The 22,349-nt window shown below is 37.2% G+C and overlaps 1 protein-coding gene across 1 annotated transcript in view; it reads left to right on the top strand.

The window, feature by feature from the left end:
* Positions 1 to 20,028, top strand: part of LOC136259046 (transient receptor potential cation channel subfamily A member 1 homolog) — a 28,390-nt gene extending 8,362 nt beyond the window's left edge. The window contains exons 6-20 of the mRNA XM_066052456.1: positions 1,345 to 1,455; positions 2,196 to 2,293; positions 2,993 to 3,139; positions 4,174 to 4,285; positions 5,116 to 5,252; positions 8,681 to 8,787; positions 9,487 to 9,857; positions 13,976 to 14,150; positions 14,207 to 14,416; positions 15,463 to 15,486; positions 16,848 to 17,269; positions 17,678 to 17,854; positions 18,320 to 18,388; positions 18,442 to 18,627; positions 19,755 to 20,028. Of these exons, the coding sequence (XP_065908528.1) occupies positions 1,345 to 1,455; positions 2,196 to 2,293; positions 2,993 to 3,139; positions 4,174 to 4,285; positions 5,116 to 5,252; positions 8,681 to 8,787; positions 9,487 to 9,857; positions 13,976 to 14,150; positions 14,207 to 14,416; positions 15,463 to 15,486; positions 16,848 to 17,269; positions 17,678 to 17,854; positions 18,320 to 18,388; positions 18,442 to 18,627; positions 19,755 to 19,898 (2,490 nt within the window). The 3' untranslated portion in view covers positions 19,899 to 20,028. The remainder of the gene's footprint in view (positions 1 to 1,344; positions 1,456 to 2,195; positions 2,294 to 2,992; positions 3,140 to 4,173; positions 4,286 to 5,115; positions 5,253 to 8,680; positions 8,788 to 9,486; positions 9,858 to 13,975; positions 14,151 to 14,206; positions 14,417 to 15,462; positions 15,487 to 16,847; positions 17,270 to 17,677; positions 17,855 to 18,319; positions 18,389 to 18,441; positions 18,628 to 19,754) is intronic.
* The last annotated feature ends 2,321 nt before the right edge of the window (positions 20,029 to 22,349 follow it).

Here is a 22,349-nt window from a genome sequence, read left to right as displayed (position 1 = left end):
TTTTTGCAAGTGCCTGTACAATGCTTGCAGTACAAATCGATCTTCTTACTTTGTAGGGCCGTAACTCCAAAAGTTGTTGGCAATTAAGGCTGACACTTGGCCAGAATGTGCACTTGGTTAAGTAGATTATTAATAAAGAATTTAAAAATTGCACCATTATGTCGGGTTTTCATAGATCTGGTCACAATTTTTCCTGTGAATTAACTTTGTTTGCATACATATTAGTGATGGGTGATATTGATATTTTGCTGTACGATTATTATCATGAACAAATATCACGATTGTCACGATTGCTTCCCACTAATGAAAACACTAAACGCATCATGAATTGTCCATTAAATGGTAAAATTACATTGAAAATGTACAAATATTTCTCTGACTATCATGATTATTACATGATTATTGCCGATTACTACTATCACTAGTCAATGATAAGTACATGATGTCGATTATTGCCGATTATCACAATATTTGAATAATTTCCCATCCCTAATACATATAAGTTGCGATTTTGGTTTTAAACAGCAGCACATTCTGCTCTAAGAGATCACACATTCAAACGAAATTTTGCTTACGAAGATATCATGCTTGTCTCTGAGCAATATTATAGTCATTTCACAGCTAAAGATTACATAAGTTGATGTAGTTTATTTTTTTGATGGACCATACTAGTGAGAGTATTGCATGTATACAAGTGTGATCTTCACTATTGTAGAAACCTGAGAAAAATAGAACAAAAGTTACCTTGGGTTTTTCCCTCGGTCATTCTGATGGTAGCGTTGATACTTGGATATGTGCTATAAATGCTTTAGATTATGTTTTGTGCAGCTCTGGTCCCTGCCAGTAATGTCTGCTTACTGATCGAAATAACTAACTGCTAAGCTTCGTAGATGAGTACGATTATTTTTTATAAATGTAGAGGTGTGAAAGTGGCTTGTATGCAGTATCATCTTGAAACTATTACAGCTCATTTTAGAAAGAATTTTGGTCTCGTATCTTTCCACATGTAATGAAGAGGGTGCATTGACTGTAGACTGTAGCCTGTTTGGGAAGGATGGGGTGACATGCTCTCCAGTAAAGTATAGCCATTATGAGATTGAAACTTGCGGCACTGTTACCAGTTCTGGGGCTTGTGTTATACTGGAAATCTGCTTTACTATTTATATGTATTATGAGAGGAACACAATATGAGTGGGGCCTTAGCATCTCAAAATTCGTGGCAGATCTTCATACACTGGCTGCCATTGATAGCTTCCTTGTCTATTTCACTTTTTTGCTCACATGCATGCTCTAATGTCCCATGTCTGTATGTTATTGTTTTGTACTTGTGACTTCACCTTACAGGCGTTCATCAACCATGGCAACGAAGGGAGGGAATTGTGTCAAGGAACTGACTCATTCAACAATTATCTTCTCCATATTGCTTGTAAGCATGGCAACCAGGCCACCCTCAAGGTAATGACACTTATTTTATGGACAGTTTTAAGAATAGTAATTTTTTTGTGTGGTTTGAGAACTCATAATGAAGAACTAATGCATATAGTACACTGTTTGGGTATTTGGATTGTTTTAAAGGAAAAAAACAACATCTATGTCTCATGAAGTGTATATTGATGTATGGAATATTGTTTTTTATAGAGGCTAATCTGAAATCATTTGTGTATGTACTGTAGTTTATATACATGTGAGTTTGTCCATGCCCAAGTGAATAAGAAATAAGAAAGCTAGAAAATAGCATGCTAGTGGCAAGAGTTCATAATAGTATTATGAACCCTTGCTAGTTGTAGAATGCTCGGGCATGAGTTCATGCTTCAGTTCATGCTCAGCTTCGCTACAGATATGGCACACAAGTGTTTGATTGTACAGTTCATATTGTAAGAGACTGCACTACAGAATATATGTACAACTGTTTAGTACATTACTATGTGCACAGTGACAAAATACTGTGAGTTGAAAAGGGAGATGGTAACTTTGAAAACTAGTAGCAGCCTAAGGGTTGCTTGTACCTGTAGCTAGTATAATTTGTGTTGATACAATTGATATTGTGCGGTGTAAAATGATCCTGAAGATAGTTTTCTTTGTGAACAATGCACCTTAACGGTGAAGCACCTTCACACCTTAACAGCTGTAATATACATGCACATTTTTACATGTATTTATATTTAGTTTTTCACTTTGTTTTGTTGCTCCTCTAGTACCTACTGTCATTAGACAATCCCAAGTTGAAGACGGCTTGTAGGAATGAAGTTAGCCAAACACCTCTACACTTGACTGCTCAGCATGGACATGTACAGTGAGTAAATTGACTGTGTGATATGGTAGAATCAAGAGTTCATAGTACATGTAAACACATACTTTACACAGACAATGTTCACAGACACACATGGTATACACTATGCACACACCACACACACCACTATGCATCCTGCACACACCACACACACACACACACACACACACACACACACACACACACACACACACACACACACACACACACACACACACACACACACACACACACACACACACACACACACCACACACACACACACTACACACACACTACACACACACACACAAGGCTTTGAAGTTTCGGTGGCTTTCTTGCAAGAATCTTCAAAGGGTAAAATTTGACCTTCATTCCAGCCCTAGCTCACACACACACCTACACACTACACATGCATTCTTGCACGCATGCATGCTCACACAGACAAACAGAGGCTTGCAAAACCTCCATATGGGCACCAGGTCGGTGTGTCCCAAGTGATACAATCAGGCGGCATCCTGGGCTTGGCACATAGTAACCCAACCTTGTGATTGTTGTCAGCTTAGCTAGCTAAAAGCTGTTTCATGGGCTACCTCATGAAGGTGCTGACCAACATGGTGTTAAAAACACCAACACACACACTACACTACACGTGCTACAATACATGCATGTGTACCATGCACACAGGCGGTTCAATGATTCATAATTACTAATATTTCACAGGTGTATGAAGGAAATGATATTTGTTAACAAAGAACTGATCCCTCTGGTAGATGATGAGGGTAACACTGCCCTCCATTTGGCCTGTATTGAAGGTTATATCAATGTGGCCAAAGTGTTGATTGAGGAGGGAGCAGCTGTGGATGTGAGGTACTGTGTGTGTGTCTGTATGTGCATGTGTGCATACACATATATGAGTGCGTGTGTATGTGTGTAGTGGTATGAGGTACAGTAGTCAAGAGGAGTCATATGCAGTAATGTGCCAGGGGGTGTGGTGCAAGGATAAACGAATTCATTTTTCTTTTGTAGAATTTAGTAATCTAGTTGGGTTGATGCAGTTAGGGGTTCAGTTCTTATCAGTGTGTGAAGTGTACTAATACTTATCATGGAAAATTTTGGAAACAGCAATGGCAATTGTGGGATTTTAACGATTATCACAAGATTGAATTGAATGTGGAAGTGATTTTTAGCCAAATGGTGGACTGTTGAGAAAATAGTTATCACGAGATTGGATTTTGAGGCAGTTTTAGTCACACAACTGACTGTAAAACAAGGAAATTGTAGTACTACTTTAAGACTATAAATCCTTGATTTCAACAGAGGGCAAGCAGTTTCAGGGGGAGTGGGGGGGGGGGGGGGGGGGGGGGGTCTCTCTTAAAATAAACCCTACCCATAGCCGCAACATTTATTTTGCCAAAACAAGAATTCATACATATTTTAACCCTTAAACCTGCAGCCGTTTTAAAAAACGCAAGCACTACAAGCATCCTTTTACTCGCTGTTAAAATTTGATATTTGATTCAAACTGTCCTGTCCTTTGTCACATCCTTCCAACCCAGAACTTCATGCTGCACATACCTTGAAAGTACAAAAGAAGTATCTCTTTGTCTTCCTTCTCACATAATGATGGATAAAAGGCCATATCTTGGCCATACTTTGTGCTATCAACTTTCATGAGTTCTCCATATATTAGTTAGAAAGCTTACTCCTTGCCAGTAAGAGATTGTACGAATGGCTTCACAAGGTACTGTATGCTTGTATGAAATCATGTATGTAAAAATTAGCAAAAAGTATTGTGCGTTTTTAAATGAAATCCAGTTTTCTGGACTATGTGGGTTTAAGGGTTAAGCAAAACATCAAACATGTATACAGTATAATCTCGCCAATTTTTATTCTTATATCAGGAATGACAAGCAGTGGACTCCGATGGACTGTGCTGCCCATAATGGCCATGAGAAGCTGATCAAGTTACTGATTGACTGGGAAGCACCTATTGATGCTAAGGATAGATCATTGGCAAGTGTCTCTGTATTAGGGCTGTACTGATACCGATATTACGAGTATCAGTATCAGCCAATTGCATGTACCTAATACAGATATTTCACTCGAGTAGTACTATGAAGGTATGTAGTACTCTTTACACCATTGCAAGTGACTTCGTAGCCAAATGGTGTACTCTGTAACTACGTAATATGACTCAAATCAGGCAGGTGTTTGTTTCCGTTTGTTTTTATTCTGTGGTTGCACTGACAACTTAAAAACTGAAAAGTTTACTTTATGAACAGTCATAGGTAGCTACAAATATAAGGATTATAATTGTTGGAAAGCATTGTGGATAGAGGAAGTTTACACAGTCAACCAAAATGACATACACTGTAGCTCAACATTGGTTGTGAAATATCAGCTGTGCGTTTATTAGAAATCTGTATCGGAATTGGACAATGAGTATTGAATATCTGTATCAGATGCAATATGTGGTATTGGTACAGCCTTACTCTGAGTTATTACCTACACACATTGCATGTGCTGTAGTGGAACCTTCTTTTAGTGACCACCTTTGCAGAAAGACCACTTCCCTAAACCCGTCAAACTTTAACTGTTTATACGTGTAAAGTATGCAGCAGAAACTTTGTTAACCAAAATGCAAAAACTTTTGGTCCCAACACATTTGGCTAAGCCACTTCATGCATGTGTGAATGTATCTACACTAGCTACAAAACTACTTATCTACACTGTAGCATACACAATTACACACCCTTAATATATAGTGTATACAGTGAGACTGTTTCTGTCCTCAAAGTGTGCGTCTGCACGAGTGTATCACATCTTTTATTTGTGTTGTTTAGGAGACTCCCCTTACGCTGGCTTGTCGAGAAGGTCACCTCAATTGTGTCAGGGTGCTGGTTGAAGGTGGAGCGGACGTCAGGCAGAAGTCACAGAATGGCTTCAACTGTCTGGACCTTGCTGTTGAGAACGGCCATGAGTATGTTGAATTGAATAATGTGTACAGCTGTATTGTTGAGGAACACCAGTTACACTTCTAAATATGTAAGGACCATACCATATTTTCTTGGTTAAATGCTGTAGCATTTATTTTAAACAATTGATGTGGTGACCATTCAAATTCAACCAGTACTACTTGATGCTTGAAAACAATATCCTTTATTTTCAAAATTGATTGTGGCACCACTAAAGTGCAACTACATTGAAGGTGTGGTACTTAATATGGTGTGTACAGTAGACCCTCAGTTATCCGACCCTCATTTATCGACCATCATTTATCCGTACCCTTGTTTATCTGAAATTGAAAATGACTGTTCTGTTAGAGTGTTTAAAGTACAAGTGTATGTTCTATTAGAGTATTTGAACAGGGCTCTGTATATAAATGTATGAGCTTCAGTAATCTGAACAATTCACACTTTTATCATTGCCTGAGAACGAAGGGGTTTGGATAACTGAGGGTTCACTCTAAAAGAACACTTAAAGATTGGGAGGATAACATTACGGTGTGGTGTGTGCTTGATTGCTCGATACATTTGAACCTGTACTTACAATATCTAATTCTCTAACTATATTTAAATTTGCCATTTGGATGATTAATATGGCCAACCACCTGTCTAGTGCTATACCATTTGTCCCCTTTTTAGCCAAAAGTTGGATCAAGTTAAGCCACATGGGCACTTGCATAATCCATACATTTAGTTAGGGTCTAAAGTATCCCTTAGTATGTACATAAGCTGATCTGTTCAGGACACCTTACTATTGGTTGGTGGTATCTATTTTACACTGGAACCTGTTAATGTGGACACTGAGGGTACCTACTGTACATGTGCGTAATTCAGACATTTGTGACCAGATTTGCGAAAATGAGTCTTCCACACACATCCAATTACAAACTTTCACAATCCATAACTTCAGATTAGATGAAGCTAATGACTTGAAATGTGGTCAGCAGTGAGTACCAACACAGCTTAATTGATGGAGAAAATTTTAGGTTTATATTTGTTCTAAACACTAAGCTATGGTTTTCCAAGTTTGTAGAATTGGATGTGTGTCGAAGACCCATTTTTGCAAATCTGGTCACATTTATAAACCAGTACTGAAAATCAGAGCAGTTTTATGATTAGGTAGTTCCTAGTTGTATTGCTAGGAAATATATTTAACTAAGGCTTCTGTTTTGTAATAATACATTATGCATAGTTATTGTAATTTAGGATTTCATGATTTTTGGTGAATTATTTTGTAATTTTCTAATTACGTTGCTATGCATTGCTAAGGAAGTGCATTTCAAACAAACTGCTTTCAACAACTTATTATGCACAGAAGCATCTTCTCAACTGTTTTATAGTTTGTCTTTAGTGCTATTTACCACAAATTTTCTCTACAAAACCTCAAGGCTACCCTTCATTTTCGTTCACGTACGTAGGGACACATCTCTTTTCAAGTTGAAGAGATACGCATTTCCTAGTAGCCTAAGAGGCCTGCTATGGCGTTTTTTGGTAGTTGAATACATGAAGAACCCAATGGGAAGGTAGTTCATGAAGTTTGTGGAGAGTCGCTACACCCGTATTTCAAACCAGCAAAAAGAAACTGCCTCATTGCAAACTTTGCCTATGCTCAAGTTTAATATGGGCTTCATTTAGTGTTTTAATTTCATAGCTTGACTGCTTTTTACCACCAAAAGGATTTGCTCACATGGGTGCGTACGGACAAACATAGACAGACAGACAGATAGATAGATAGATAGATAGATAGATAGATAGATAGATAGATAGATAGATAGATAGATAGATAGATAGATAGATAGATAGATAGATAGATAGGTACACGGACACATGTTTTTGTGAAAATAATTTCAGTAAACCAGGCATGTGCCCACGGTCGGGCTTTGGCTGGCTGTGGACACGCACCTGGTTTAACAGGAAGGGAACCAGAAATGCAATTAACTTTTCATGGGTACTACTGCAATTTCATAATGCAGGGGAACAATTATTGAGGATATGCGTATGTACCTATTTATTGCAGGATCAATCACCACCTAACCTTCCAACTACAGTGGTCCCTCCATTATCCGGCCATCGATTATTTAAATGTTCTGTTATCCAAACTGTGGACGTGACTGTTCTATTAGAGTATTTTGCCTAAAGTGTATGTTCTATTAGAGTATTTTAACTGAGCCCTGTGTATAAATGTATGGATTTTATTTATCTGAACTTTTTCCCTTTATCTGAACACACTTAGGGCCCAATGAGTTCAGATAATCGAGGGACCACTGTACCTGGTTCTACTCATAAGTCCCTAGTTGGATCACTATGATAATCTGTATACAGTCTTTAGTAGTGGTCATTCTTTGTTTGGTAGAGCTGGGTGATATACTGGTATGTATTGTAGGAGAAGGTATTCGCTCGTGCACCACAACACAGGGCCTTTCGGGTTTATAAATTCCGTAGAACCCTGAGTTTTGATGTCTAGCTAATTTAGACCGCAGCTTGTTCATGTACCTTTGCTTCTGCTTGTTGTACCTTCCCAGCTACTTGTAACACGAGAAACGTAGCGTTCGTGAGTAGAACAATCCCCCTGTAACTTGTAACGGCACTTACTATCCAGTTAAACGTTCATGCATTGCCAATGTTACAGGAACGTAATTGCCGTGTGTTTTGTATCACCTCAGAGATAGGGATCTATAGAGACATGAAAAAGGGATCTACAGGATTTAGATACCTATAAGTAACCAATGAATTCTGAGTATTTCACCTTGCTGTAATCTAATGATACTGTTACCGTATTGGATGAGTTTAGAAAATACTGCCATACCACAGATGATAGCTGATTAATAACATCATCCTGTTATCTCTTAACAATGTGAAAGAGAACTTCTGATTGCATTAAAGTCATTTTAGCATGTTTCATTAATTGTCTAATAGTGTTTGGCGATATACCAGTAATACCATTTATCGTGATAAATTAGCATAACTGGTTATCATACTGTGATAGCCTTTGATAACTGGTATATCGAAATACCGGTATATTGATGAATACCAGTATAGGAGTGCTTTTAATCCAGCCTTTGGTGTTTATTTGTTGATGGTTTAGCAGACACGCCCTAAACAAACTCTTGAGGTTGTCACATTACAACACATGCCTACTTGCAGTACTGAACTATGTTTTTGGTTTTTGGGATGCATACCACTTCATACTGGGCCCAAGAAATGATGCAATAGTTACAATAACAAGCTAACTATATATCGATATTCCGCGATATTTTCCTGTTACTAATACCATGTATTCAAATTTCAATATCGCCGAGCACTATTGTCTATCACACTTTCCACAACAGAGTTCACTTTATTCATTAAATTTTTAAAAATACAACTGTGGTGGCCCAGCTCTATTCTTTGTTTATACATGTAGGGAGATTGCCAAGTACCTGATTGATTGTAAACAATGGCGTAACACTCTGAGGAACTGTATTGATAACTCCAACACACCAATGAGGAGGCTGATCAGGAAGATGCCTGGTAAGTACTACAGAATATAATAACGGCACTTGTAACCATCTGTACGAAAACTGATGTTACAGCATTTCCAATTTCATCCACCATACATTTTTGAAATTCATTACCATAACAGTTACACACATATGGTACATACAACACAGTGCTTGAAATAATGGTCAGACATCTGACATTTTCCGACCAAAATTGGTGTTTGTCCAAACATGTTCTAGTTTGGTCAGACATTATGTCCAACCAAAATCGGTATAAACTTTACTCAGACAAATGCATGTCAGACTTAATATAATAATTTTTCATGGCAAAAGTATTCAATGTCTGAACAAGTTTTATAAATGTCTGATCAAAATAGTTTAGTTTAGGTGCTATGTCCTAGCATTTTTGTCTGCTTATTTCAAGCACTGTAACACATACAGTACATATAGTACTGCTCTTGCCTGATGTACTGTATTGTTAAGCTTTTGTTCCAAAGTATCTGTTATACAAAGTATGCTCCAATGTTGTTTTTAGGGCTACTGATGTTAAGTGTAGTGAGAGTATTTAAAATAACAGAGCATTGTATCCTAAAATTATCTGAACAAGTTTTACTTGTCATATTTGACTACAATAATGCCGTGCCACTATTCTTCACAGTGAAAATATTAATAAAATAGCTGGTTTCTTGTGTCAATGAGCTGTTACTGTTTTACATTTATTTCACTGTAGACATGGCTGTGCGTGTGTTCAACAAGTGCACTTCAAACAACGTCGGTCTTACAGTGGTGACACCCCATGATGGAGAGATGACTGTCACTCAAGATAGTCCACACTTTGAGGTCACCTTTGACTGTGAATTCCTTGAAGACTTTCAAGAAAAGAAAACACAAAGTATCCGGATACGACGAGAAGATGGAAAGACATACGACTTTCGCTCAGAGAGTGGCTATTCTGCTTCAGAGGACGGTGCTGATAGCACTGATGGCATAGGCCGCTTACAGGCAGCTGCATTTCGTCAAGTGCTTGGCAGTCATGACACTTGGGAGAATGACTGGGGACCTGAAGGGTTTAAGAAGAGCAACCATCCCCTGAACATTATGGTGAGTTGAGTACTGTGGAATCTTTATAGGCCAACTACAATCCCAAGTCTTAAACATACATACAGAGTATTTAAACTCAAGTATGCACCCTTGTAGGCTTGGGGTCAAATACACGAGTATTTGTATTTAGCTGTATTTAAATACTATTTTTGAGTATTTGTAATTGAAGTTTTGAAACAATTTGTATTTGTACTTAAATACTTTGTGTAAAAACTTAAAATACTTTCTGCAAATACTTCAAATACTTTGCTTGGAAGAGAAGCTGTATGACCTAATCTGTAAATTTTATTTGGTTGGAAGATGATCTCTGGCTTATTGACACCTTAATTTGTAAATATATATATCAAATACTTATCATTTTCTTTCAATTTCTTTGAATAGGAAGAGTTATGAAGAACTTACTTTTCTTTGAAGTTGAATAGTGTATAAGTACAAGCATTCAAACCCTGTAACATAGTTCCATAATGTTATCTAAGAAGAGCAAGAAGTCTACTCTAATTGTTTTCTGGCATTGTGATGTTACAGTTGTTTTTACCATACACTTGAAATTTTATTAGAACAACATTAAAACAGAGGTTTATACTATTGGGTGGTTGTGTAACGTGTAGTTCAGATCAAAGTACAGAAGTATTTTAAAAGTATTTGTATTTGAAATACATCCTAGATATAAGTATTTGTATTTTGTATTCCATACTTTCAGAGTATTAATTTGTATTTGTATTTAAATACTTTTCAAAGTATTTGACCCCAAGCCTGCACCCTTGTATGTATGGAGGAGTTTCATGTCCGTATTGGAGTGTCTGTGTCGTTGGTATGTAGTATAGCGGCACAACCAAAAAATTGCACTTTTTCATAAAGCCATGAAACTTTATGCACAAATAGTACTCCTCAATACATGTATTTTCAGATATAGTGCCATCGCTGATTTGACCTTTGGTGACCTTTACTGCCATTTTTGTACAGAGAATTGATCATTTTTGTCTTTAACTCCCTGAGGCAGTAATTAACTTGTTAAAACATGGTACCAAACAAAAGATCTTGCTGATAGAAACAACTTGGTTTTAATTTGAAGTCAATAAGTGATCTTATTCTTAAGTTATAAATATTTTTATTAGCTGCGAAATTTGATGAATTTATGCATAATTATCTGCCCACAGGTAATTCACACCTCGAGGGCAGGTAATTTATCAAACGGTATGGTTGTACCGTTTAAGTAGGGATCGTGGTGAATGTTTCGCGCGCTACCCAAAATTCCGCCTTTAAAAATCATCCTACAGGCATTGTATGTGGTGAAAACCAACTTTTACAGAATAGTACTAGTCCATATAATACATAAGACAGCAATAAATACAACAAAACACTTATAGGTGGCCGGATATAAATTTAAAAAATTGCCCAAAATTTCAATTTTAGCCTCGCTGCCTTACTGCCTCACTGACCACAGTCGCAAGTCTAGAGCCCAAACGAAGCAGTGCACGGTCACCATTTTACGCCACAACAACAAACTCACCGGTGGATGTGTCTTTTGGGGTTCCGACAAGTGTACACCCTGTGCGCATTGTATTTCCTTTTATCTTCAATCAGTCTTCTTCAAGCATCGAAACCATACCGAGGCATTAATTTTCCATATCAACACTTTTCTGTAGACACCACAAATTATTTCAGAAAGTGCTTATGCTGCTGAAAGCAATGCTTATAATTTCAAGTGTTGCACATGAAACATTGATGCTGCTGAGTTGTCACTTCAACTTTTGGACTGCAATTGACGAAGAGACTTAAGACGGACTGATACTCGACTGATACTCGACCGCTTGTTCCTCTGAACACACTAACTCAGCCACTCAGTGCCAGACAGCGAGATCAGCAGCGAGTGATTTATGTGATTGGATAGTACTCAAGTGGAAATTGTATTACTTCATCCTGTTAGTTGAGACTAAGCTCCAGACTACTGAAACAATTTTTTAAATACTAGTTTGTTTAGTTTTTTGTTGTAGCACAGCTAGCTAGTTACAGGTTATTAAAGTACGTACTGTGCTAAGCCCGTAGTAGCATGCATATAGCTTACCTTTGATAGTAGTAGCAGTGGCGCTCAGATCTATGACCCGTGTCTCAGTACGATGGTCATCGTTCTATTCACCCAGGCCGGAAGTTGTTCGAACGAACAGGCCCTTTATTTAAAAATGAAGTAGGGATCTATGCAATAAAAAGTAGTGAAACAAGAGATGAATGATGGTATTACAGCATAGCTCGATGGGAAAGTCCCTACTTTGGCACATTAGCTATAATTTTGCTCAATGCCAAAGTAGGGACTTCCATCGAGCTATGCTGTAATACCATCATTCATCCCTTGTTTCACTACTTTTTATTACATAGATCCCTACTTCATTTTTAAATTGACAATTTTTTTAAAAATACTATCAAATTTTGCAGCTAGTAAAAATGATCATAACTTTGTACTGAAATCACCTATTGACTTCAAATAAAACCAATTTTTTTCTGTCAGCAAGATCTTTGTTTGGTACCATGTTAATTACTGCCTCAGGGAGTTAAAGACCAAAATGATCAATTTTCTGTACAAAAATGGCCATAAAGGTCACCAAGGGTCAACTCAGTGATGGCACTATATCTAAAATTACATGACTGTCATGAGGAGTAGTATTTATGTGGAAAGTTTCATGGTTTTATGAAAAAGTGCACAATATTGCCAATTTTGGGGGCTATGCCACTATATTAATGGAGGTATTTGTGTCCTTAATTTGGAGGTCGTATCCTTAATATGGAGATGTTTGTGTCCTTAATACGGAGGTGTATGTGTCCTTAATATGGAAGTGTTTGTGTCCTCAATATGGAGGTGTTTGTGTCCTTAATATGGGGGTCGTATCCTTAATATGGACATGTTTGTGTCCTTAATACGGAGGTCGTATTCTTAATATGGACATGTTTGTGTCCTTAATATGGAGGTCATATCCTTAATATGGAGGTGTATGTGTCCTTAATATGGAGGTGTTTGTGTCCTTAATATGGAGGTCATATCCTTAATACGGAGGTGTATGCATCCTTAATATGGAAGTGTTTGTGTCCTTAATATGGAGGTGTTTGTGTCCTTAATATGGAGATGTTTGTGTCCTTAATATGGAGGTCATATCCTTAATATGGAGGTGTATGTGTCCTTAATATGGAGGTGTTTGTGTCCTTAATATGGAGGTCGTATCCTTAATACGGAGGTGTATGCATCCTAAATATGGAAGTGTTTGTGTCCTTAATATGGAGGTGTTTGTGTCCTTAATATGGAGATGTTTGTGTGCTTAATATGGAGGTGTTTGTGTCCTTAATATGGAGGTGTTTGTGTCCTTAATATGGAGGTGTTTGTGTGTGTATGTGACTCTGACAGTCTCAGCAAAAACCCGACTTGTTTGCACAACTTAATTTTGAATTTTTTTCTCAGCGTTATCTACAGTGTCCAAGGACTGGATCACCAAAGTTTCAGCCTTTTGTAGTGGGTGGTTTTGAAATTATAGCGCTAGACAGTAGGAAGAGCAAAAAAAATTGGTTGATTTGTACAGCAACTATACTGAAAATAAACTACAGGTGCTTACGTTTGCAGCCATACCTTCCGTTTGCGTTTGTCCACAATGTTGGAATTTAGCTTAAAATGTTTACCATAGATTAGCAACCAAGGTATACTGTTAACCCTGTGTCACTTTCACATTTGGGTACAAAGGCGGTTTAGTTGAAGAAGTGACGATGATCTTGTTTATGTTTACTGCATTGTAAGCAAATGCACGTGACATGCACACTGTTGGGGCTACAGAAATGAAACAAAGATTTTCGAACTCTCCGTATGTGTAGGTGAATAGGATAGTGAGTAGTTTTAATCGATTTGGAGTTTTCCTTCTCTGAGTAATGGCCCGATAACAACTAGCATATTTTTTTCTGTAGCATGCGTAATTTTATTTTTCTCAAAGCACTTGCTTGTGCGAACAAGTCGGGTTTGTGCTGAGACAGTCACATATAGAGGTGTTTGTGATCTCAGTAAGAAAATTGGAAAAAAATTGAAAAAGCCAGTCCTTAAGCTTGAATCTATTAAGAAGAAGCTGGAAACATTGTTAACTTTACAGGTGGAGAGTGAACGTATCACCCTACTGAGCCATCCCTTGGTTACCAGTCTGCTGAGGACAAAATGGCAGCGTTATGGTCGCTGGCTCTACTGGCTTAATCTCTCCACCTTCTTTGCCTTTCTCACCTTCCTAACACTGTACGCCATACTGCTACCCCCTCCCAACACTGGCCAGTGTAAGTCCTATGGCATTGCTTGTAATTGTGTGTTTGAATTTTTACTATCTCATCAGGTAATGGAAATGCTGAGACATGTGATGGTCCCATAATTAATGCCACTATAGTCAATGGCGGTGAACCTGTTGGTATAATACGGAATTTTAGCATAATCATTAACGGCAGTCTGGTAAACGGCATAGTCAATGGCAGTGATGTGTTTGATGATATGATGTTTATTGGAACTGTGCTAGATAATGCCACCAGAGCACAAGTGTCGTGTGATTGTTAGTACACATTGTAGTACTTGGCTGTGTGGTGTTTACCTATTGTATGTATGTAAAGTGTGGGATTTGTTGTTCCATATAGGCCGGGGTAACACATAAATAAATGAGATTTGCACCATTAAGCTGTAGAGTAGTAATTAAATAGGGTTCAATGTTGATCTGGGAGACATGGTACAGCCTCCCGTAAGTTAGTAATACTGCCCCAGATGGATTTTTCCTGTATGACTTGTAGGGTACACGGGATGTCATGTGCACGTATATACTGTATGTAGTGGTAATGGCTTTTTTGCTTTTTGTGTGCATTTCATTGGATTTCATCCTCGTTATAGTGACCCTATCAAGTAGGTCCCAAACATAGCAAAAGTATACAGTACCGCTCAAATGTAATGTCGTCTTGCGAGCAATTTAAAAACTCACTAATTAAAGGGTGTGGCACCTGATTTGCTTGCAAGTATTCATCCTAAATGAACACTTGCGAGTGAAACGGTTGCCACGCACTTTAGTTATCACGCCACTTTAATTAGCAAGTTTTTAGTTGCTCACACTCTTCGCTAGATGACGTTAAATTTGAGCAGTACCATACTTCATAACCTCATTAATAAGACCACCTCATTATAGTGACCATGTCAAGTAGGTCCCAAACATAGCTAAGGTGTACTTCACGACCTCATTATGACCGTCACATATGTGGCTCTACTGATGAGGTTTCACTGTAAATCAACCCCCTAATGAAATAAGAGAGGAGTTGTGATATTTTAGTGCCAGTTGAATGCTTGTGCTGTGTGGCTCCTCAGGCACTTGCCTAGACTGCAAACTCTATAAACCAAGTCACCACCTGGTCTGGAATTTTTTTTTCCCTTTGGCTCAGTTTCAATGTCAAGTTTCTGATTCCCTGCTTCACAGGTGTTCTGTAGCACTTCAGCTGGTCCCTAGTGGGATACTGGTAAGAGAAATCCTTACCATACATTGTTACTAAGAGTACTGGGCCCATTGTCCATAATGTTAGTGATATTGTACTAGTATAACATTTACTTGTTGTCTTACAGGTGATGAATCACGTTGCAGTGATGGTAAGTATCATATTTGTAGTATACAGTTTTTGATAAAGGTGCACAGATATAGCTATCAGTCAGACATGGGGCCAAGTACATGAGTACTTGTACGTAAGTACAAGTTTAAAGTACTTGTACTTTACTTAAATACTTGCTGCCCTGAAATATTTTTTGAAGTTTTATCTGAAAGGCTAAATGCAACTACCTGTAATGAGGGGTTTGGTGAATTGGTGGTAAGAAATTATCATTTATTTAGTGCATGCATACTTCTACGTCAGACACCACTCATTGTGAAGAACACAACTCAACTATGGTAACTGATCGAAAATACTTTAATTGATGACTACTTGAAAACCCCATGCGTACCGAAAAAAACCAACTCTGTAAACCTTTTAGAAAGATAATCGCAAAACATATCCTTCCCTTTTCATTGTGGCAAAAGATGTTCAGTTTATGTACGTATTAAGCAGTTATTTAGCATTGCAGGAAAGAATTTAAACCTGAGCATAGTAGACTTGTATTGACTTAAAAACTGAATGAACATTATGCAGTGTAATATGGTTGCCATATCTACAGCCTGTATATACCTTGAATGTTTGTACCTCAAGCTTAAGTTATTATGCGTGGCTGCAAAAATTTTGCTATAGGAAAATGTAGTGTACTTGTACTTTACCTAAGTACTTCCTGTATGTACTTGTACTTCACAAACTCAAAAGTACTTGTACTTTACTTAAGTACTTTAAAATGTACTTGGCCCCATGTCTGCTATCGGTATCAGTACCGATATTGCGATATGGGCAAACAGTTGAGTTTATAGCAGATATTTCACATTAGTACTATAACTGCTCACTGTTACATATGCTTGATCTGTGGGTAGAGCATAAAGTTGAAGTTGCAAACTTATAAACAGTGGCCAATGGTTCGATTCTCAGTTAAGCTGCTTTTTTTCTTTGCTCAGACCTTTCATTGCACATTTTTCATTCTTTTTACAGAAACGTTTTCTTTTTTTTGCCATAGTTTTACATTTATTGTAGTGTCCATACTATCGGTATTGGAATTGGTTATTTGAAGCTAATACGTATATTGGTTATAGTATATTGATATAATCCCATATCAGTGCTCCTCTAGTTTTTGACAAAGAATTTAACAGTTTACATTCACAATTTCCTTAACTGTTATAATTGAAAAAAGAAAAACAAAGATGTTGAAGAGCTGACTAAATGTACTTTAGAGAAAAAAATTTTGTTCTGTATTAATTTATGGTCTCATAAAATGATCCAGCTATCAAAGTACTCATCACAGAAAGTTTTCCTGTAGTTAGCTGCAATTGTGCAAGGCTTTTCATTGGTATCATTTTGTGTATTTTATATTTGATGCAGATTATTCTAATGAAAGGAGAGACTTCCTAAGATTTGCAGCAGCAGTTGTTCTGTTATTCTCTGTTATACGTTTGCTCATCGAATCCTTACAACTCATATCAGACCCAGTTGGTTACATCACTGACTGGGAAAACTGGATTGAAGTGTGCTTGTTCATATCATCAATCCTGTTTGCCTCTGGTGGTTTCATCCAGTGTTGTGTATGTGTCAAGAATTGGCAGTGGCAATTGGGGGCAGCAGCCATATTCCTTGCTTGGCTTGATCTTGTGTTGTTCATGAAGAAGTTACCACTATTTGGTGTCTATGTGGTGATGTTCATTCAGATTGTGTACACCTTCATTCGCTTCATGTTCCTAGCCTTGCTGTTCATTGTTGCCTTTGGATTAGCCTTTTACATGTTGTTTGTTCAAATCAATGAACCTGTGAGTTATTTTGTGTGTGCATGCGTTCGTGTGTTTACAAGTGTTACATAAATATTTTTACTTGTGCTGTTGGACCTGTGTATGTACGTATAGTCAGTCAAAACAACTGAAAACACTTATCGTGAACAGAGGCATAGCAACAAAATTTAAAGTGGAGGGGCTAAGTAACAGCGTGGGGCTCTAGCTTCTGTAGCCCCCCCTGAGGTTTTATCACTAAACATTAACCTCCAAATGTTGGTACTGTATAATGTTCTTGAGCAGTTGAAAGGAGTAAAATTATAGATCTATCTTCTAATCAATAAAATGTGGAAGCCTTTTTGTACAGGTCTATGAAATGTATTTGTATATTTTTGCTGCACAATCTGTTGATAGTTAAATGTGTTCATTTGTTTTTCATTCACTGTTAAGGATCGAGATCCATTCAGAAATCCTGGCCGGTCGATGTTGAAGACGATGGTCATGACAACAGGAGAATTTGAATTTGATACGATATTTTTTGCCACCGGACTTGACTTTGCTGCTGTTTCCTACATTCTCTGGATAGTGTTTGTCATCCTCATGCCTATACTACTGACCAACCTGCTGGTAAGGGGGTGGGGCTGTGATATGCAACTAAATCTGTTAGCAAGAAGTACAAGAAAATTGTTATAACAGATTTTTTATTGCAGCTATTAAGCTTCTTAAATTTCTTATAAAAAATAATTTTTTTACTAACTTCTATTGCAACTACTGTACTTTTGTGCCTATTTTTTTGTTGATTCATCAGTATGTTGCAAGTCAATTATAGACCCTTTGCAGGTGAGCTGCTGCCATAGCAACGTACGCCATCTTAGAGTATAACCTGGTCAACCTTTGCTGAAGAAGCAGCTTTACTTCCTAGGTATTGTTTTACGGGTTAAACTACGCTCTCTCCTACGCTATCAGGTTTGCACAATGGGTTGTACTCCAAGATGGTGGATGTTGCTATGGTAGCAGTTCACCTGCAATAGATCTATAACTAAATACAATGATATTGTTGACTCATTTCAAAGTTACGTGTGCTGTTAACAGGTTGGTTTGGCTGTTGATGATATCAAACAAGTACAAGAAGATGCTGAACTGAAGAGGCTGGCCCTACAGGTTCTACACATAGCTATGCTGTTACTATATCATTGTATATTGTTGATCAATAGGTGGAGCTTGCACTGAGTGCTGAGAAGTTTATCTCACGATGGGTTGGACGTCGTTATGTACTCAGCAAGTTCTGCAAGGTCTCACCCAACAGACAGAACTCTGCCTGGGAGTATCTGCAGTCATTTTGGGGTGTGGAACGTTTTGATGCTCCAACACGAATAGCCAGAGCCATCCAGCCACCACAGGTACTGTATTTGAGATATATACCCATCATACAGCGTAGTAGCACTGAGTAGTAGGGAGGTGAAGGTATGTACTTTTCCTGGCAAAGATACAGTATTAAATATACCTCACAAAACTGTCATGGCAACTTACACAGCACTTGAAAAAATGAGAAGTCTGATAGCACATCAATGGCTTCGTGTATTAATAATGTTGTAATACTCACCACACAACTAACTATCTCAATAGCTGGATTGTTTGCTGGTATGCCTCCTGCACTGATTTCCATGTGTAGGCTTGTGTAACAAGCGGAATATAAGCAAAATGGGTACTTTTCCTCTTTAGTATGGGGATGAGCATTGTTTTCAAATTTTAGGACTCTAAAAAGCTTTATTGGTTGTACTTAAATGCATACACCGTAAGTATGTATGTGTGTCATGTATACACACTCTTAGTGCAGTATGTGACCTAATTTTTAAAAAACCATCGATATCTGCACATTTTTCAAAATTCATTTTATTGGTTCTTTGTTGACTATAGGGACAGAAGAATGGACTGGCTAAGCTTTAGCTTCATAAGTAAAGCAGTGTGGGAAATTCAGCACTATAGACAGTCGGAAAGCAAATAAATCGATATGTGCAGAAGCCATTCAGAAAATAATCTACATACAGGCACTTGCATAAACCATCATTACTTACTGATACAACAGCGTATGGCATTGAATCTTGGTTCATTGTATTTGCAATGGATTTGTGAATCCACCAAGATATAGGTTTTGTCTGAGGTATGCTTCTGTGTCCAAGAAGAAAGGCGAGTTCACTGAAGAAAGATTGTTGCTAAATTCACCACAACATAAACAAATGTCTGTAACTCACAAATCCTTCTGTGTATGGAGATGAAACAAGGATTTTTGAACTCCTTATAAACAGGCGAACACGACGATACCCAGGGTTTATCCATTGTACTGTTAAATTCACCGACCAGTGAAACGATAAAAACTTGTGTAAAATTTTTTTCTGGAACTTGTGTCCCATTGTTTTTATTTCAAAAGTACTATTGTGCATATAGATCGACGGTTTTCCCATAGTCGGTCACATATAAGTGTATGTTGAGAATGTTTTTGTTAATCCAATAACATGTATTCATTCAGGAGACCGAGGAGATCTTGTTACAGCAAAATCGCAAGCTAACAGAGGAAGTGAACCATCTTAAAACCACCGTCAATGAGATGTCATTGTTAATACACAAAATGGCTGAGAATCAGAACATTGACCTCAAGGACACTAGAAGTTAAACTTTACGTTACATACATGGCACACAACAGTAGAACACATGTTTATGAATTTATTATTTTCTATAGTTAACGATTTCTATTCAACTAGCTGCATTAAATGTTTTTTTTTGTATCTCATATCTCAAGTTGATACTATGTTTATTGTCAGGGGCAACTTGTGGAAGAGAGGGGTTTTTGGAATACTGAAGCACCCCCTCAGTTTTTTTACCATGTACTATATATATAGTATAATTTATTATGCAGTATAAAGTAGGCCCTAGCCTATTTTACCTGCTATGCTGCAGTGCTAAAATTCTACCTATTCTGCTCACATAATTTTTGCACATTTTCTATAATGGAACAATGCTTGTGAGCTTACAAATGGGAGAGATAATTATGTTATCTGTGGAAAACAGTTCATCTAAAGCTTTGCAAAGTACTGTTGTAATAGAATCGTTATGTCAATCCATTACTGGGTACGATTACACTGGAGCATGTCATTCTTTTTCTATGAAGTGTTGTCATTGACCAGGACTTAAAGTATGACAGAATTATAGCTATAAATATGCTACAGTACCTATTAATTGCTTTAGGCACATAATATTTATTACATGTTCAAAGCTATGCCAGGAAATAGGCTACATGGTGTCCAATATAAAGTAACTAAAGTACGAATATACAGCTGGGAGCATGTCATGTACACTACACTAATAGAACAGTGAAGTGCATGTGTTTGTACATGTATTTAAGGTATTATTTGTTAGTTTGGATTCTGCTTTCCTAGATTAGGGTTGCAATATAATTTTCTTTTTAGTTTTATTGTCATGATCAGTGTTGTAATGCATTACATAATAATTATCACTTTTGTGGTAACGAAGTAATATAATGAAATATGCTGTAAAAACATGTAATATAACTCAAGTTATTTACTTGCAAATGTAACGCGTTACCTAAGTAATAAAGTTACTGTAACGAGTCTAATATTATGTAATAATTATTATTATTACTTTAAGTAACAAAGTTACTAATCTCATTAGTAATCCACTGAGTAACGCCTATAGAGCTACCCACTACGAAGTAACAAAGCGAAGCTTATTCACCAAGCTTATAACCAAGATTTGCACATTGTCCACCAATGCAATCATGTCACATGATAAAGTGGTAGTTTCATTCACATGTGACAGCTTAAGGCTGTGGACACAATGTAATATTATTGTAGGCCATACCTATTTGATCATATGTTGTGCCAGCAAAATTATTTTAAATTTGGGTAGGTAGGTCGGTTTGAAACTGAAAATGATAAAAATTTTAAACAGAAACATACAAAATGCAAACAATTATGTAGTTATAATAGTACAATAATTATTTTACATACATAGTTAAAATCATATCCTGGTTGGCAAGGCTCTAATATATTAAAAGGTAGAATTAGCTTATTATAATATTATACTAACCATGTGAGCAATCAAAAACTGGTCAGTCTGTGAAATCTCCACTTCAAATAATTATAGCATCAGATTTAAAAATAAATCTCCAAAAGAGCTTTCCCATCGTATCAGTACAATTTTAGAGTGCCGGACGATCTTCATTGGTCCGTTTTTGACTATAACACAATGAGTGTTGTCTTTAATTAAGAACATGTGATTCGTACACGTGATTTTCAAAATTATTACATTTGAAGAAAAATGCAGTTGGTTGGGCCTGTGCAACATAAGATCAAATAGGTACAGTATTTTGCATGTCGGTTGTCAGTTGTACAAAAATTGTCCATTTGGTTCCACTTGCGGTACTTAGAGATAATAAGTCACTCTCTAGGGTTCTTATGGATACAAATACATGAAAATAGTAAGAAGAAAATATCCTGACAGCCTGGCAGACTCCTTTAAGCATTCGAGCGTTAATCGGATGGCTGCAGGTTCGAGGCTGCCCAGGTCCAGTCCTACTTTTCAAACATACTTAGTGCAGTTAATATAAACATCTTAGGCCTTTATAAGGCCTTCTGGTATACAGGCTCTGCCTTTACCAAATACTTTAATCATAGCCATAATAATAAATTCTGAATAGGACTCACGTGAAAAGCAACCAATGATAGGCGGCCAGACATTTTCAAATTTTTTCGAAGTATCTGATTGGCTGTTTTTCACGTGATATTGCCAGCAAAATAAATTATAACTGACAACCGTCTTGCAATCTACTGTATGGCCATAGTTACTTTATTATACTGGTAGTATGTAACTGTAACTAAATGGTTCAGCTGTAAATAATATGTAACGAGTTACATTTTAAAAGTAACTAATCAAACCAATGGTCCTTCACCATTTTCACAACGAATCACGTGCGCAATTGATCACATGATGTAATACTTGATTCATCGATGATTTCGCATTTAATTAATACAGGGGCAGATCTAGGATTTATAAAAGGGGGGGGGAGGGGTAACTCAAGGTACCAATCTCTTGGTGGAGGTAAAAC

The sequence above is a fragment of the Dysidea avara genome, chromosome 6, assembly GCF_963678975.1.
Source record: "Dysidea avara chromosome 6, odDysAvar1.4, whole genome shotgun sequence".
In the NCBI taxonomy this organism is placed as follows: Eukaryota; Metazoa; Porifera; class Demospongiae; order Dictyoceratida; family Dysideidae; genus Dysidea; species Dysidea avara.
The sequence above is the reverse complement of the archived record's forward strand: the minus strand, read 5'-3'. Positions and strand labels throughout refer to the sequence as shown.